This window comes from Pongo pygmaeus, chromosome 9, assembly GCF_028885625.2.
Source record: "Pongo pygmaeus isolate AG05252 chromosome 9, NHGRI_mPonPyg2-v2.0_pri, whole genome shotgun sequence".
Classification (NCBI taxonomy): Eukaryota; Metazoa; Chordata; class Mammalia; order Primates; family Hominidae; genus Pongo; species Pongo pygmaeus.
The window spans coordinates 114,930,875-114,946,170 of NC_072382.2; the positions used below are offsets into that span (position 1 = coordinate 114,930,875).

The following is a 15,296-nucleotide window of genomic DNA, read 5'->3' on the forward strand; positions in this document are numbered from 1 at the left end:
ACTTCTAGATGTTTAGGTTTAAATAGGAATTAGATAGAATTCTTGGGATTTATGTAAGAGGACCCCAACTACGCTGACGGAAGGACTGGCAAGTAGTAAGTATGACTTCTAGGTGATTTCAGTTGCTGTTGTGAGCCAGCTTTAAGCCATGAGGATACTTCCAGTGGCAATTAATGTATGGTCTGCCATTATGAGGCCATTATACTGAAACAGAAGCCAAAATCTGTACAAACACATATTTTATAGTCTCTTTAAAATGGCATCTAGCTTTTGGATTAATATTTGAAAGTTAAACAGTCTACCTCATTTTCTTCTTCCACCCAGTTACTATCAACAGTAGCTTAAGCTGGAATTGTAGGACTCACATGTCAAGTATAGATAAGACTGCTCTGTCATCCCTAATAATGTATGGGTTCTTCTCTCTGCCAAAATGAGATACATTTACTTATGTCCAGCTATTTCTTGCAACAATATCAACCTGACAAGTTCCATTATTCTATTAATACACACACATATTTTTATGGGCTCTCAATGGATGTATCCACACATACACAAAAATGTAAATACATACCACACGCTCACACACACACACACATACACACACCCCTTAGTAGATTTTTTTTTTTTTTTTGAGACAGAGTCTCGCTTTGTGGCCCCAGCTGGAGAGCAGTGGCGCGATCTTGGCTCACTGCAAGTTCTGCCTCCCGGGTTCACGCCATTCTCCTGCCTCAGCCTCCTGAGTAACTGGGACAACAGGCGCCCGCCGCCATGCTCAGCTAATTTTTTTGTATTTTTTTTTTTTTTTTTGGTAGAGACGGGGTTTCACTGTGTTAGCCAGGATGGTCTCGATCTCCTGACCTTGTGATCCACCCGCCTCTGCCTCCCAAAGTGCTGGAATTACAGGTGTGAGCCACCGCACCTGGCCACCCCTTAGTAAATTTTTAGACAGGCTGAATTCAATAGTATATAAGAAGCCCCTGCTATCTCATTCTCATTACATGTGTCAATGGGAATTTTGTTTGTTTGCAGGGGGGGTGTGTGTGTGTGTATAAGTTCAAAGTACTGTCATATGTACTGTCATTTAAAAACACACACACAGCTTGACCTTGTGTTTGGTACTTTATGTACTTTACCTTTCTAAATAATGTCAATATCCCTTTGAGATGAGTAGGATCAATATATTCACTTACAGATGAGGAATACAGGCTCTGAGATTCATCTGAGAACTCACTTAGTTTACTAACTGTCAGAGCTGGAATTTGGACCCAGATCTCCCTGACTCCAGATCCTGAGTTCTTAATCACAAACATCTCCCGCCTATTTAATTCTTGTGACAATACAATCGCATTCATTCGGTTTTTACAGACAAGAAAACTGAGACCAAGGTGAAATTACTTGTCTGGAGTCCCCCATGTTATGATTTTTTGGCTGTGGTTAAATTTAGTCTTTTATATCTGTAATGTTCTGACCAGCAAATAAAATGCTTTATTTTAATGTAGAGAGTAGAACTGGGCCGCCTGACCACAAACTAGATTATTCTGGAAGGTTGCTTTATCTTAAACCATAAAGGGAAAACATTGCTCCCCTCAGAAATAGTAACCGAAATAATTTCTTTGGGAAGGGTTGTTACTAGAGGTTAATTAAGAATAATAATACACAACAGGTATTAAATGCTTATTGTCTGCTTTACATATGTCGGTTCGTTTCATCTATTCAAAGCCCCATGAGGATGGTTCTGTTTTTCCCTGTTTTACAGATGAGACACTAAGAGGTTAAATAACTTGACCAAGATTACAAAGCTAATAGGTGGCAGAGCTGAGATTCAAACTCAGGTAGTCTGGGCTGGTGTCCTTGGCCTTAACCACTCTGCAGTGTGACCACATTCGTTTCCACTTCACTTTCACTGAGTTTGTAGGTTTAGTGGTGAAGAGACCCTTTATTTTCCCTCCAGTAGTTTGCTGATAACAAGAGCAAGCCATCTGTATTAGTCTGTTATTACAATGCTGTAAAGAAATGCCTGAGACTGGGTAATTTATAAAGGGAAGAGGTTTAATTGACTCACAGTTCTACGTGGCTGGGGAAGCCTTGGGAAACTTACAATCATGGTGGAAGGGAAAGCGGCACAGACCTTCTTCACATGGCAGCAGGAAAGAGAAGGGTGAATGAGCAAAGCAGGAAGAGCCCCTTATAAAACCACCAGATCTCTGAGAACTCACTCACTGTCATGAGAACAGCATGGGGGAAACCGCCCCCATGATTCAATCACCTCCCACCAGGTCCCGACCTTGACATGTGGGGATTATGGGAATTACAATTCGTGATGAGATTTGGGTGGGGACACAGAGCCAAACTATCTCACCATCCCAGGCAACTGGCACTGCTTCCATTCTTATGCTCCTGGTCCGAGCATCTGGATTTCCCACAGGTATAGCCAAATGAAAGAGACCTTAGCATTCAGTTATACTTTGAAAAATACAAAAACAATTCTCCATTACAGTGATTCTGTTTAGCAATACTTAAGGCTCATTTCTAGAATGATAGCCAACAAGACAAACATATAGCTGTAATTTAATGCCTTTTTCAAAAGTCCATAGTCATTATTAAGGGAGTTTTCTATAATCTATTTATCTCATCCTAGTCGCTGATGAGATTTATCCTCTGTGTTTCACCCATCCTTTAAATTGGTGATCAGAGCATCTTGCTTGGGTGTGTCTACATTGGCCCTGGGCCCTGAACATCTATAATGTCTTCCTCAGCCTCCAGAGTCTTTATAACATCCTGACAAGAAAGTATTTTGAATTAGCAATGGGAGAGACCTTGGTTCCCTGTCTGCTGTCAGCTCCTCCCTCCTCAAGCCCATTGGAATCTGAAAAGAAAACCGATAAAATAAAACTACTGCAAGAAGTTGCTGATTCAAGTGAACTCTCTTTTGAAATCAGAACAAATTATTCTCTTTTGCTTTGCCCACCTCTTCTGATAAGCACCTGAGCATCTTTTAGGAACTGAAATTTTAATTCACTTTTCTTCAGCAGCTAAGACTTTATAGCCACTTCTGCTAGGGAGTTGGGAGTTACAAAACATCTATCTATACCTGAAACCATTTGCTAAAAGAGTTGGCATTCCTTTCAGAACATAGCATCAATTAAACAAAGAAAAAAAAAAAGACGTTTAAACAGAAAACACATTTCAAAATATATCAGTCTCCCATGGGGCTATTTTACTCAACCGAGGTTGGGAGAGGGAGATTGTTCGGTTCTCAAAAGACGGAACCTTTTTTTCTGTCTGTGAACAAGAGATAGAATAGTGTGGTAGAAATGGCTGGACTTGGAACTCCAACCCAGGCTTGAATCTTGACCCTATTATTATCATCACTTACGGCTCTGAGCGTCCCTTACCCATATGTAAAATAGAGGCTATAATGCTGTGGTTATCTATGAGCAAAGAGGCCAGTTATAGTTAACCAGGAGAGAAATGATGACAGCAACTTGATATTAGATTTTTTTTTTTTTTTTTTTTTTTTTGAGATGGAGTCTTGCTCTGTCGCCCAGGCTGGAGTGCAGTGGCATGATCTCCGTTCACTGCAACCTCTGCCTCCTGGGTTCAAGCGATTCTCCTGCCTCAGCCTCTCAAGTAGCTGGGACTACAGGTGTGTGCCACCACATCCAGCTAATTTTTTGTATTTTTAGTAAAGACGGGTCTTCACCACGTTAGCCAGGATGGTTTCAATCTCCTGACCTTGTGGTCCACCTGCCTCGGCCTCCCAAAGTGCTAGGATTACAGGCGTGAGCCACTGCACCCGGTTGATATTAGATCTTTGTACAAAGACTCTTCTTTCTAGCCCATGATTTGGAAAGAGTATAAATGGTAACTAATAGGTTATAATAAACCTATTTGGAGATGGATAGAAGGTTATAGTAGTTGAGGGGTTTAGGGGAAGAGCTCAAGCCTTAGAAGTAGATGATTTTTATTCTTAGTTTTAGTGTTCATTAGCTAAGGGACCCTGAGCAAGTTATTTTGTTTCTCTGAGCCCCAATTTCCATGTTCATACAGTGGAGACAATAATACTGGCCTTTTATCACTCAGAACTGTTTGATGAAATAATGAAGTGTGTTTGTATATTGGAAAGTGTGAACTGTCTACAAAAGAGGCCTTGGGGGATGAGTGCTTCTTGGAGGCGTGGGAAGCACTGTTGGAAGCGCCTCTCATCCCTGCCCCTGGGTCCTGCCCAGCCCAACACCTAGGTTCATAAGCACGTGTCTTTGAATCCAGCTAAGATGATGCAGTATTTACGCAAGGAGTGTTTATGGAAAGCAAGAGATGGGATACTTCGTCTGTGAGAAATGTTTACATAAGTGCCTTTTAAGGTAGGAGTTATGCCCAGTGACAAAATTCCACTTACATATGCAACTGAAAAAATGGTGAAAGTTGAGGTAGGAATTTTTATTGGGAACAATGAAAATAGTAACAGAGTAGGAAAGGACCGGGCAGCAAGCAATGGAGGGAAGGAGTTTTGAGATCAAAGCAGGATTTCCACTTATTATCATTAAACCTAGTATTTCAACACTTCATGTTTGGGGAAGAATAATCAGCCATTGTGCTGCAGTGGAAAACATCCAAGCATTGATTTCCAGAGAACCTGGGGTTCCTCTGGGCCAGCTTTGTCTCTGGTGTTTTGAGGGAGGAATCACTAGCTTTTCCATCTGTGCAAAAGGCCAGGCGTCTAAATGGATATCTCTTCCTTTAAAAACTTCTGTGATGATAAATGTGTGCGTGGGATCCTGTTAAGCAGGGAATTCCTTTGAAAGCCTTGTTTCCCTTTTCTCTCCGTGGCCCAGAGATAGATCCTGGCCGCATTTGGATATGAAAACTCCTCAGCCTTGCCGTGTTCTCCTGCCCCTTGAGAGTTGTGTTCTGTTTGAAAAGAGCTGAACAAATGAAGGCTGTTTTTTCACTTGGGATAAGAATATCCTTCTCAAAGCAGTAAGGGCTGAACGAGGGTAACAGGATCCATATGTTGAAGCTGGCTGCTAATACTAAGCATATGGTCCAGCAAACTTTCTCGGGGGGACTCAGCTTCTCATTCTTTAAGGAATGCCCCAGTGAACTCCAGAAAAGATCAGGACTTAGGTGACCGTGGCATAGACACAGCTTCTGGGCTTCATAAGCCTGTTGTTCCCAGAGAATGAGAGCCACAGGAAGTGACAGGGAAGGTCCTGGCTGGCCTTAGCATGGATAGCACTGGCCTGCAGCTCTCTTTGTAAGGCTCCATGCTCCCCAAGATAACGATGGGCCCTTATCAATTCATGGGCTCTCTGTGTTCTGTTAAGGGATAGTGAATCCAAGGGTTGTTACTTGGGGTTCCCAGATGGTGTGCTCTAGTGAATGGAAACGTTTTGCCCTCTGTGCAGGGGCAGCATTGCATCTTGGAAAGAACATCTACCCGGAGCCAGGAGGCCTGGGCTTTGGGGCCATGCTAGCCCTAACTAGAAGTGACCATAAGGAAGTCACTTCACCTTTTCCTCATCTGGAAAATGAGGCAGGACTTGGTGATGTCTGAGACCCCTTTGGGCTCTCACAGTGTAGAATCAAGTGGCACCTGAACTCCATCCCGAGGAGAATGATAGGAGAAAGCAGCCACAGCTAATCACACTTGCACCTGTGGGCAGTGACCCCCCCCCCCCGCGGCATAGTATTCCAGCACAGCTCTGTGTGCTGCGACCACATTCGGGAGAGGCAGGGGAAGACCTTTTATCGCTCTCAGGCAAGAATTCAGTCCTGAGCCTCAGGGAGCCGGCAGTGGTGGTCTGAGCAGGGGAGAAACTAGCTGCCCTAGATTACTCTATTTCTTCCAAACCAGTTTTTGGAAGTCTGGGTTTTCCTCTCTGATTTTCACAGAGGACAGTGTCAGCATCTTCCCTCTGCCTCTGCCCAGGGCCCCATTTCTCCCCCTTATGCCCTCCTCCTTCCCTTTTCCATCCCTGTCTCCACCATATCACCTCTTTCTCTCTGAAGCCTCTGCTGGCTTTCTCCATGACCTGCCTTGTCTGTTGCTGGCATGGTTAGGAAGCCCGCACCCCCTTCCCAGCCCCAAGCAGGCCCTCTAATCCCTGCAGTCGGCTGAGGACAACTGTAGTCTCTCCATCAAATAAGCATAGACCAAGACCTGCAGCAGCTCTGCCTGCGAGCCGGTCACCATGGCAACGAGCATTACCTCCATTCTACTGTGAATAGAAAATGGCTGTTGGAAGGAAGGGCTCATTGAATCTCCATTCCCCAGCCTGTTTTGTTGAAGCCTGTCCCTCCTATGGGCCTGAAGAAGCCCCATGCACTGAACCAAATACCTGTTTGCCTTTAGATTTGGGGTTTACTTCAGAGGAGGAGAGGCAGAAAGAAGTTGAATTCAAAGGAATAAAGCATTTTTCCACCTCGAAACTCTATTTTCGTGAGGAATGGTTATCTGCTCCCAGCAGATAAACGAGGAGCAGATGAACACAGGGATCTGTGAGATCTGGCGCAGTGTATTTTGTCTTATCGGTGCAGTGGAATGACAGAGCATATGGATGTTCAAATAAAAATTCAGGGAAAGTAGCCAAGGGACCCAGGGAATTCCGCAGGGCATGGGCTACAGAATTTCCAAAGGGTGTCTGACTAATTGGGGTGGTGATATGTGATGTTGGCTCCTGTTACGGAAAGAGGCGTGTTGGTCCTGTAGTCGTGAGAGAAGGTGAGCTTTTACCCGTACCATCCCCACTTCAAAATCAGTGTGAGCCCTCCTAGTGATTGTGTCCGGACAGCCTGGGGAACTGGCAGGAGACCCCTGAGCTTGATTCTGGAGTGCAGGCTTCCTGCGCTTGACACAGCTGTGGAGACACTTCAGAGGACATCCAGAAGGAACTGGTTGGGTCACCATTTCTGTGAATCCCAGGATGTTGCTATTTTGGAGCAGGATCATAAGTCTTTTCAAGGGGTTGGAAACATTTAGGGCAGAGATCACCCAGAATCTCCCAGGGCACCTTGCACTCTCTGATGGGAAATAGCTATTCCATAGGAGAATGGTCTGGGCCGTGTCTCTCCCTGGCTGCACGTGGCCCTGGCTGTTGGTGGCACAAGTTCTCAAACTCCACACAACCTCCTCCCTTCACTCTTTCTTAAAGGCAGTTGGGAAGCCTGTTTTTGAATGGAAGATCTGGGTTTCATTCTTGAAAATTGGAATGTATGTTTGAACTGAACTTTTTGTTTTGTTTTGTTTTTTATTTTGTTTTGTTTTTTCAGTTTCTCTGCAGGTGGATATTGTTCCCAGCCAGGGGGAGATCAGCGTTGGAGAGTCCAAATTCTTCTTATGCCAAGGCAAGTGCCCAGTGCGCAGCTGCATTTTAGAACTTGCTTCAGAAACTCACCGGGTAGAGCAGAAGCCCCCAGGCCATGTGAGCTGGCTGGTCACGCCCCACCTAGAATTCTTGGCATCGCTCTATTACGGGTTCAATAGTATGGCCATTTAAGAGCCAGGGCCTCTTCCTTCCTTTTGCAAACAGCTGCCTCAACATAGCAAATCTGTCATCTAGACTTTACCTTGACTGCAGAGGAAGTCTAGGAGTTTTCTTAGGAAAATCAGCACAACTTCCAGAATACTGAATCATCCCGCATCTACTATTCTGTATACATTCAGAGTTCTGTAAATGACAATGGAGAACAGCACTGGCTCAGAAACAATACTTCAGTGGATCTGTTTAAGGCTTATTTCTTAGAATTCCCCAGAGCTTGAAAATCTGTCTATAACTTGCCTGTAGGTAAATAGAATACTGGTATGGCTTTTGTTGTAAGGACATATATCCTGGGTTTACCAGGTCTATTGTGAATATCGATATTCTGTGCCATGGTCCCCACCAGAGCTCTGAGATATGCCAGACCTGGTGACCTTGTTTTACATTTAGAAAACATGCCCCATTTCCACAGCCCAGATAATTACCAGAAAATGTCCTGTGGAGGAAAAGGCTTCAAATTAAGCCTCAGATTCTCTGTATATGACATGACTGGGATTCAGAACATGGAAGAACCAGGAAAGAGCTGAGCTAGGTGTAAACGGTGACATTTAGCAAGCAGCTTTTGGCAGGGAGGGGTCTTTAAATGCTGTCATGATTTGCACGGACGAGGTGGCTTGTGGCCGTCGGATGTGTTCACTCCAGCTTTGCCTTCATTACAGCAATTTCAATGATCTGGAGACGCAGCCGTGGAGCCCACAGCACATCTTGCAAATAGCGATATTTATTGAAAACATGATGGGCCCTGAAAGGAAGACTGCTTCATTTCCATACTAAGCATCTGTGCAGGGCTGGGTGGTGCAGGCTGAGAAGGGCGCCATGCGAAGAAGCAGGGCCCCATGCAAACAGGCTGGGCGCCGCCACATCCGCCGGATCTGAGCACCCTTCCAGCTCAGTGTCCTGGGCAGTTTCAGTGTCACAGCCCTGTTCCAGCTCAGTGCCGGGGGCAGCTCAGCCACCGCAGTCTGTTCCTCCTCATTGGTGCCTGGGGAAAGGAAGAATGGGTGGTTCTGGCCACCTTCTTTGCAGCGTGCAAGGAAATGAATTTGTCTGAGCAGGGGGTGATGAAATGACAGTCATGCCAGTTTGTGCAGGCAGATGCTAGAATAAACGTGGCTGGCAAAAATAAAATGAAAAGTGGTTGGAATCTGCACTCCTATACTAGCCAGTATTTCTCACCTTCAGCTCAGGAGACCCATTATCCAAGGCTTCGAAAACAAGCTGATCAGTGGACTCAGACCAGTTAGGCTCTGGCGCCCGAACCCTAAATACACTAATTCCCTTACTTACCCGTTCTGTGAGGCATGTGTGTTCCTAGCTTAGTGCCCAGCATACAGTATGTTCTCAACAAGTATCTCTTCTCTTCCATCATTAGGGATAGGACCATGATAACAACTAGCACAAGTGGTTGTTGAGTTCTTTCCAAATATTGTAAGAGGTGTTGAGTATATAATAGTTAAATGCAGAGGCCAAAGAAGGGCTTCACGTCATTCTAGCAGCCATACTCGCCCCTCCCTGATGTTCAAGCCTTGACTGATCTATTGTTCAGTAACTCTTACTGATCAGCCATTGTCAGTCTGAAGGGGACTTAGTCTTTTCAACTTCAGTAGCTTAAAAATAATCTCTTCCTCTTTAGTGGCAGGAGATGCCAAAGATAAAGACATCTCCTGGTTCTCCCCCAATGGAGAAAAGCTCACCCCAAACCAGCAGCGGATCTCAGTGGTGTGGAATGATGATTCCTCCTCCACCCTCACCATCTATAACGCCAACATCGACGACGCCGGCATTTACAAGTGTGTGGTTACAGGCGAGGATGGCAGTGAGTCAGAGGCCACTGTCAACGTGAAGATCTTTCGTAAGAGCCTCCTTCCTCTTCTGCATTCTCTGGCCTCCCCTTGCCAAGGAGACATGTGGGTAGTGGAAAGGTGGAAATGATGATAGAAGGACCAGCTGAGGGCCTAACCAGTCCCATTCTCTCTCCCTAAGTCTTTTCTGACCTTGGCCAACCCAGAACTCACAACCCTGGTTCACACTGGTCACAGCTACTCCCCCACAGGCATTCATTCTCAAAATTCAAATTACAGAGTTCCCAGAGGGCTGTTACGGGTTTCTCTATCCCTTCCCCAAATGTTGGCTGACTGTTCTGCAATTTGGGCTCTTCTCCCTTCTTATTTCCCTCTCCCCTGCTGGTAATGGAGCCTAGGGCTCAGTGGGGTGGGGGATCATTATCTGAACACTCTCTGCCACTCAGAGCAGGCAGTTCCTATTGCCTCTGAAACCCCATCTGTAGGTGGCATCTCGTTACCTTGTTAATATCATGCATCCATCCCAGTGGTTGGAGTAATGGTGGGTGACAGCTAATGGAACAGTATTGATTGCACGGTATTTATTGCCATTAAATGTGCTTTTTTTCTGTTCTTTTCATCAGCATTCTGTCTGCCGTAGGAAAGTTGGGGTGGGACTGGGAGTAGCAGGTCGAATGGGAGACAAGAAAAGGACTGATGACTCTTACTATTTGTTGTGGAATGGATGTTCCACCCGTTCATTGTACCTATAACCTGTGCTTCACTGGCATCATCCTGCATGACAAGAAACCCTTGGTGAAGATATTCCTTTCATTTCTGTAGACCCTTTTCTGCACAAAGTGTGATAAATTTAGCACTCAGTGAGCAGATATTGTTGCCAAGCATTGGTAACCTATGCTTGGGCCAGCTGCTCCACCTGACATCTGTGAGGGTGCCCCTCTTATCCAACTGTAAATCAAGATTGAGACTTGCCCAGGACTCAAGTCCAGGTAGCATGGCTCTAGTGAAAGGGGATCTTTGTGGGAGAAGCAGCTGTTTTCCCTCACTCTTCTATTCATTTTCCAGAGAAGCTCATGTTCAAGAATGCGCCAACCCCACAGGAGTTCCGGGAGGGGGAAGATGCTGTGATTGTGTGTGATGTGGTCAGCTCCCTCCCGCCAACCATCATCTGGAAACACAAAGGCCGAGATGTCATCCTGAAAAAAGATGGTGAGACCTGAATTTTCTGGCATCTGCCTTTTCCCCAGGCCACCAAGTTCGCTAGCTATTTCACCTGTACTGAGGCATTCCAGTCCAAACTCCAATTCATGTGTGCCCGAACCCTCATGTGGTTTCTGGGTCCTGAATAGATGTATATCTGAAGTTGGTATACTTAGGTACTTGATTTTCTCTCCAATACGAAAGACAAATTTCTAATAGACATTTACTCTTGGCTGTATTTCAAAGCCAGGGCCACATTTTCTTATTTGGGCGTAAAACCCCACCCTATAAGACTGAAGTTAGGAAAAAGGAAAGAGACTCAGCCACCTGCCTGCAGATGCTCTCTGACTGATTCTTGGATGAACCTGCCTCTTATCTCTTCTAGTCCGATTCATAGTCCTGTCCAACAACTACCTGCAGATCCGGGGCATCAAGAAAACAGATGAGGGCACTTATCGCTGTGAGGGCAGAATCCTGGCACGGGGGGAGATCAACTTCAAGGACATTCAGGTCATTGTGAATGGTGAGGAGATCCCGTTCTTCCTGATCTCTGCATTGCTACAACCTTGGTTCTCCAAAATCATTCTCTTTAACTTCCTCTTTGGTCTGTAAATTAAATCCTGTCCTGACTCAATCATCCGTCTCAGCTAAATCCCCTCCCTACCGTAACATCTAGATTTCTTTTTTTTTTTTTTTTTAAATATACTTGCCTATTGGATCTTCCCTCAACTATGGGGGATTTTAGTGCAGCAACTGAATGTCCTTCACCGTTCTGCAGCACTAAAAACTTTCCCCCTGCTTACCTATTAATCCTCATTGTCCTTGATGTTACCATAATTGTGAAGTTAGTCCGCTGCTTAAATGTTCAAAGAAAATATTACAGTCAACTCAGGCCTCAGAATAGTCAGAATCATGGTCCATAGGCTTGTTAATCTTAATTTGCAGTGTCAAATAAACACATCCATGGAATCGATCTGACGTTTACAAGATGTTTACAGGAAATTATAATGTCAGTACTAAGAAAATAAATAAATCAGGGTTGAATTGTTTTGACTATTGACACATATTTTTTTTGCCAAACTCTCCCCCTCTCATTCCTTTGGTAAAAAACAGTTTTGTACAAGGTTGTTTATCACAGTCCCAGAGAAATGGCACTCTTTGTTGTAGCTGATGCATTCGAATTGGTGTTAACCATTTAACCACTGGGAGCAGTAATGTCCAACTTTTTCCAGTATGAAGAGCCCCTTTTTAACATCAAGTTTCACTGACCCTGGTAGTTATTAAGTTTAGTATGTATTGACTGAGAAAATATATAATGAAAAATAGTGACTATAAATTGAATACCATCTTAACATGAATAAAATGTATTATTATAGCTTCTCAATTAATGAAAAACAAAAATGCATGTTTGTAGGAGAACTGTTTATTCAGTTTGCAGAAGTTATTTAGTACACACATGAATTTCTATTTCTGACACTAACTCTGTAGCTGCACAGGACGTTTGTCTCACAGGCTGAGAACTCCTGACCTGGAGCGGTGTCTCTTCTCCAGGCCATTGGGTTCTTCCAAATTTTCACAACCACCCTGTGACACCCTTTTTTCCTTCAGTGCCACCCACCATCCAGGCCAGGCAGAACATTGTGAATGCCACCGCCAACCTCGGCCAGTCCGTCACCCTGGTGTGCGATGCCGAAGGCTTCCCGGAGCCCACCATGAGCTGGACAAAGTAAGAAACTGGCTCATGCCTTTTATCATGGACTAGAGGAGAATGGGGCATCATAAAGTCTGCTCCATGTTAGTGTCTGAGTGGAATGGATGTGGGCTTCTTAGGAATATCAACCCCAGGAGAAGAATGGACTCTTTTCTATAAGATTCTCTTGCTTGTGCATTGATTATTCCTTCAATTTCAGCCTTGTGGGGGCAGAGTCAGAGCCAGAGGGTGTGGTCTTGGGAGCCCACTTTGAAACCTTTGTGGGTACAGTTGCAGCCCTTAGATAGTCAGAGGATGGAATAGAGGAATAAGAGGTTATGTGGACATTCAACCTGGTGCCTTAACTTTTTGTGAAGACTGAGGAGTCTTTCCCATTGACTCAGTCTGCATTCTGTGGAACCTAATTAAAAATAAACATCTTACTTCTGTGGTTGAAATCATGCTACTTTGCATTTCTACATGCTGTAGGGATGGGGAACAGATAGAGCAAGAGGAAGACGACGAGAAGTACATCTTCAGCGACGATAGTTCCCAGCTGACCATCAAAAAGGTGGATAAGAACGACGAGGCTGAGTACATCTGCATTGCTGAGAACAAGGCCGGAGAGCAGGATGCGACCATCCACCTCAAAGTCTTCGGTAAGGGCAGTGGGGGCCCAGGTCACTGCTCTGCCACAGTTCCCCTTCCTCTGCACATTCAGTCCATCAGTAAGACCCTGGCCACTCTCCCTCAGAACATAACTCAGTGCAACCATTTCTTGCCAGTTCTACCACCTAGTCCAAGCCCTAGTCCACGCCACCATCATCCTCACCTGAGCAGTGGGATGGTCTCATAGCTGGCCTCCCTGACTCTCCCTATTGGTCCACTTCATTCCCTTCTGCTCACAGTAGCCAGAAAGACCTAAGTACCACTCATCTGTTTGAAAGCCTCCAGTGGCTCCCTATGGCAACCAGAATAAAATTCAGACTCCCTGCAATAAGACCAGACATGAACTAGCTCCTGCCTTCTTCTCCGGCCTCATCTTTCTTTCACTTTGCTGCACATGCAAAGTTCTCCAACCACACAGGCCTTCTTCACGTCCCTCAGACATACCAAGCTTGTTCTTCATCTCAGGGTCGTTGCCCTTGGTTTCTCTTCTGCTTGGAATATCTTTCCCTCTGATCCACTCTGAGCTGCCTTCTTCTGATCCACCATTCAGATCTTAACTCAGACTCACCTTCTCAGTGGCTCCTTCCTTCACTGCCCTGGCTAATTCAACTCTCCCTGCACTGCGACCACCCCCACCCACCTCCACTCATCTCTGTCTCGTGACTCTTACTGTATCTTCTTTGCTGTACTTAACAGTACCTGAACAGATGTCATTTGCATATTTGTTTTGGGGATTGTCTGTCTCCTACCTCTACTAGTGTGTAAACTTCAAGATAGCAGAACCCTGGTTGTCATACACGGCATTATCTCTGTGACTCCAAACAGTGCCAGACTTGGCATAGGCACTTGGTAACTTCAGTGGTCGATGGGCTGGCTGCTTTGCCTTGTTTGCCTCCTTCCCTGGCCTGTGTGAAACAGTGTCATGGAAGAGCCCCCACATCCCTGCTCGCTTCATCTTCATAAACTCAGGAAACTTCCATTCATTTCAGAACTGAAAAGCATTTTGACCTGATCTTGAAAAAAGAATTGGTTGCAGAGAAACGTTTAACCTAATGGCCCTCAAGTCTCTCCACGTGTCTGTTTAGAAAACACAGATAAACTGGTCTACTGTAGACAGCACTGGAGAGGTGCCAGTCTGAGGGGCAGCTCTGGTGCATGGAGCCCCCAGGTCATTAAAATATGTACCTGGGAATCAGGGTTGGGACCTGCTTATCCAGCCTGATAAGGAGAACTGTTCATAAACACAGACCTTTGAAAATCAAGACTTTATATGCAAATGACCTGCTAGTTATTCAGTAGTAAACAGCTGGTTTAGAAACAGGCTATCAGTTTGGTTCAAGTTAACTCTATGTATTTGAGAGTGAAAGCTAAACTTCATGAAAAATATTCTTGAAAGTCTTTTCTTGAATTCAGACTGATCTTCCCCAATCACTACGGTTTTAGTAAGTTTTTCCATATTATAGAAAAAGATAGATGCATTTGTTAATTAATCCCTTCATTTAATAAATATGTATGGATCACCATTGTTGCTGGACAGAGGGGCTACAGAGATGAATAGGATATGATCCCTTGACCCTGGGAAGCACAAAGAGGGAGATAAATGGATAAGCATAAACATTATAATAGTGTCAGTCAGCAACATTTGAGTGACTTCTGTGGGCTCAGTCATTGCCAGGCTTACAAGATGAATAACATGGATTCTGTTCTCATCAGTAGGTTCACAGGCTAATGTAGATAGTCAACACTGGAATTTGAAATGACAACGCATTATTATGGCTTCATAATAGCAATATGCACAGTGTTTCATAGGAAACAAGTTCTCTGGTCCTGTGTGATGTAAGTTAGAGAAGTCATTAAAATGTACTATTTCATAAGTAGGAATTACCCAGCTGAAGGAGTGGATGAGAATTTTAGGCAGCCTGGGCACAGGCACAGAGGCAGGAAAAGCACAGGCTGTGCTGAATGGGAGCTTCTTGTGGACAGGGGCTGTGTCTGTTTTACTCACAGATACATCCCCAGCACCCGCATGCAGTAGGCACTAGATTGAATAAATGAAGGAACTGTCATTAGTCCTATATGATGAAGCAAACATACCTATGTGGCATTGAGATAAGCTTGGAAACACGATCATCACCTGTCTTTAGGAAATTATTTTAGACTTTAACTCCATAAAGTAGCAATAATAATAATATCAAACATAAGCAGAACACCTATAATGTTCCAAGCATTCTGTGAAGTGCTATATGTAAGTTAACTCTTTTCATCCTCATCATGCCCCTGTGATGTAGATTTTATTATTATCCCCATTTTACAAAGGAGGAACCTGATCACAGAGGGATGAGGTGCCTCTGGATTCAAACCGAGGCAGGTGGCTCCTAAGTCCCTTCTCTAATC

At 44.6% G+C, this 15,296-nt stretch overlaps 1 protein-coding gene across 24 annotated transcripts in view; it reads left to right on the forward strand.

Moving 5' to 3' along the window:
- The window catches only part of NCAM1 (neural cell adhesion molecule 1), a 316,585-nt gene that overhangs the window by 234,309 nt on the left and 66,980 nt on the right, over positions 1-15,296 (forward strand). For all 24 annotated transcript variants that reach the window (XM_063671429.1, XM_063671428.1, XM_063671430.1 and 21 more), the window contains 6 exons: positions 7,273-7,347; positions 9,175-9,393; positions 10,409-10,552; positions 10,929-11,066; positions 12,152-12,269; positions 12,723-12,892. In XM_063671429.1, the coding sequence (XP_063527499.1) occupies positions 7,273-7,347; positions 9,175-9,393; positions 10,409-10,552; positions 10,929-11,066; positions 12,152-12,269; positions 12,723-12,892 (864 nt within the window). The remainder of the gene's footprint in view (positions 1-7,272; positions 7,348-9,174; positions 9,394-10,408; positions 10,553-10,928; positions 11,067-12,151; positions 12,270-12,722; positions 12,893-15,296) is intronic.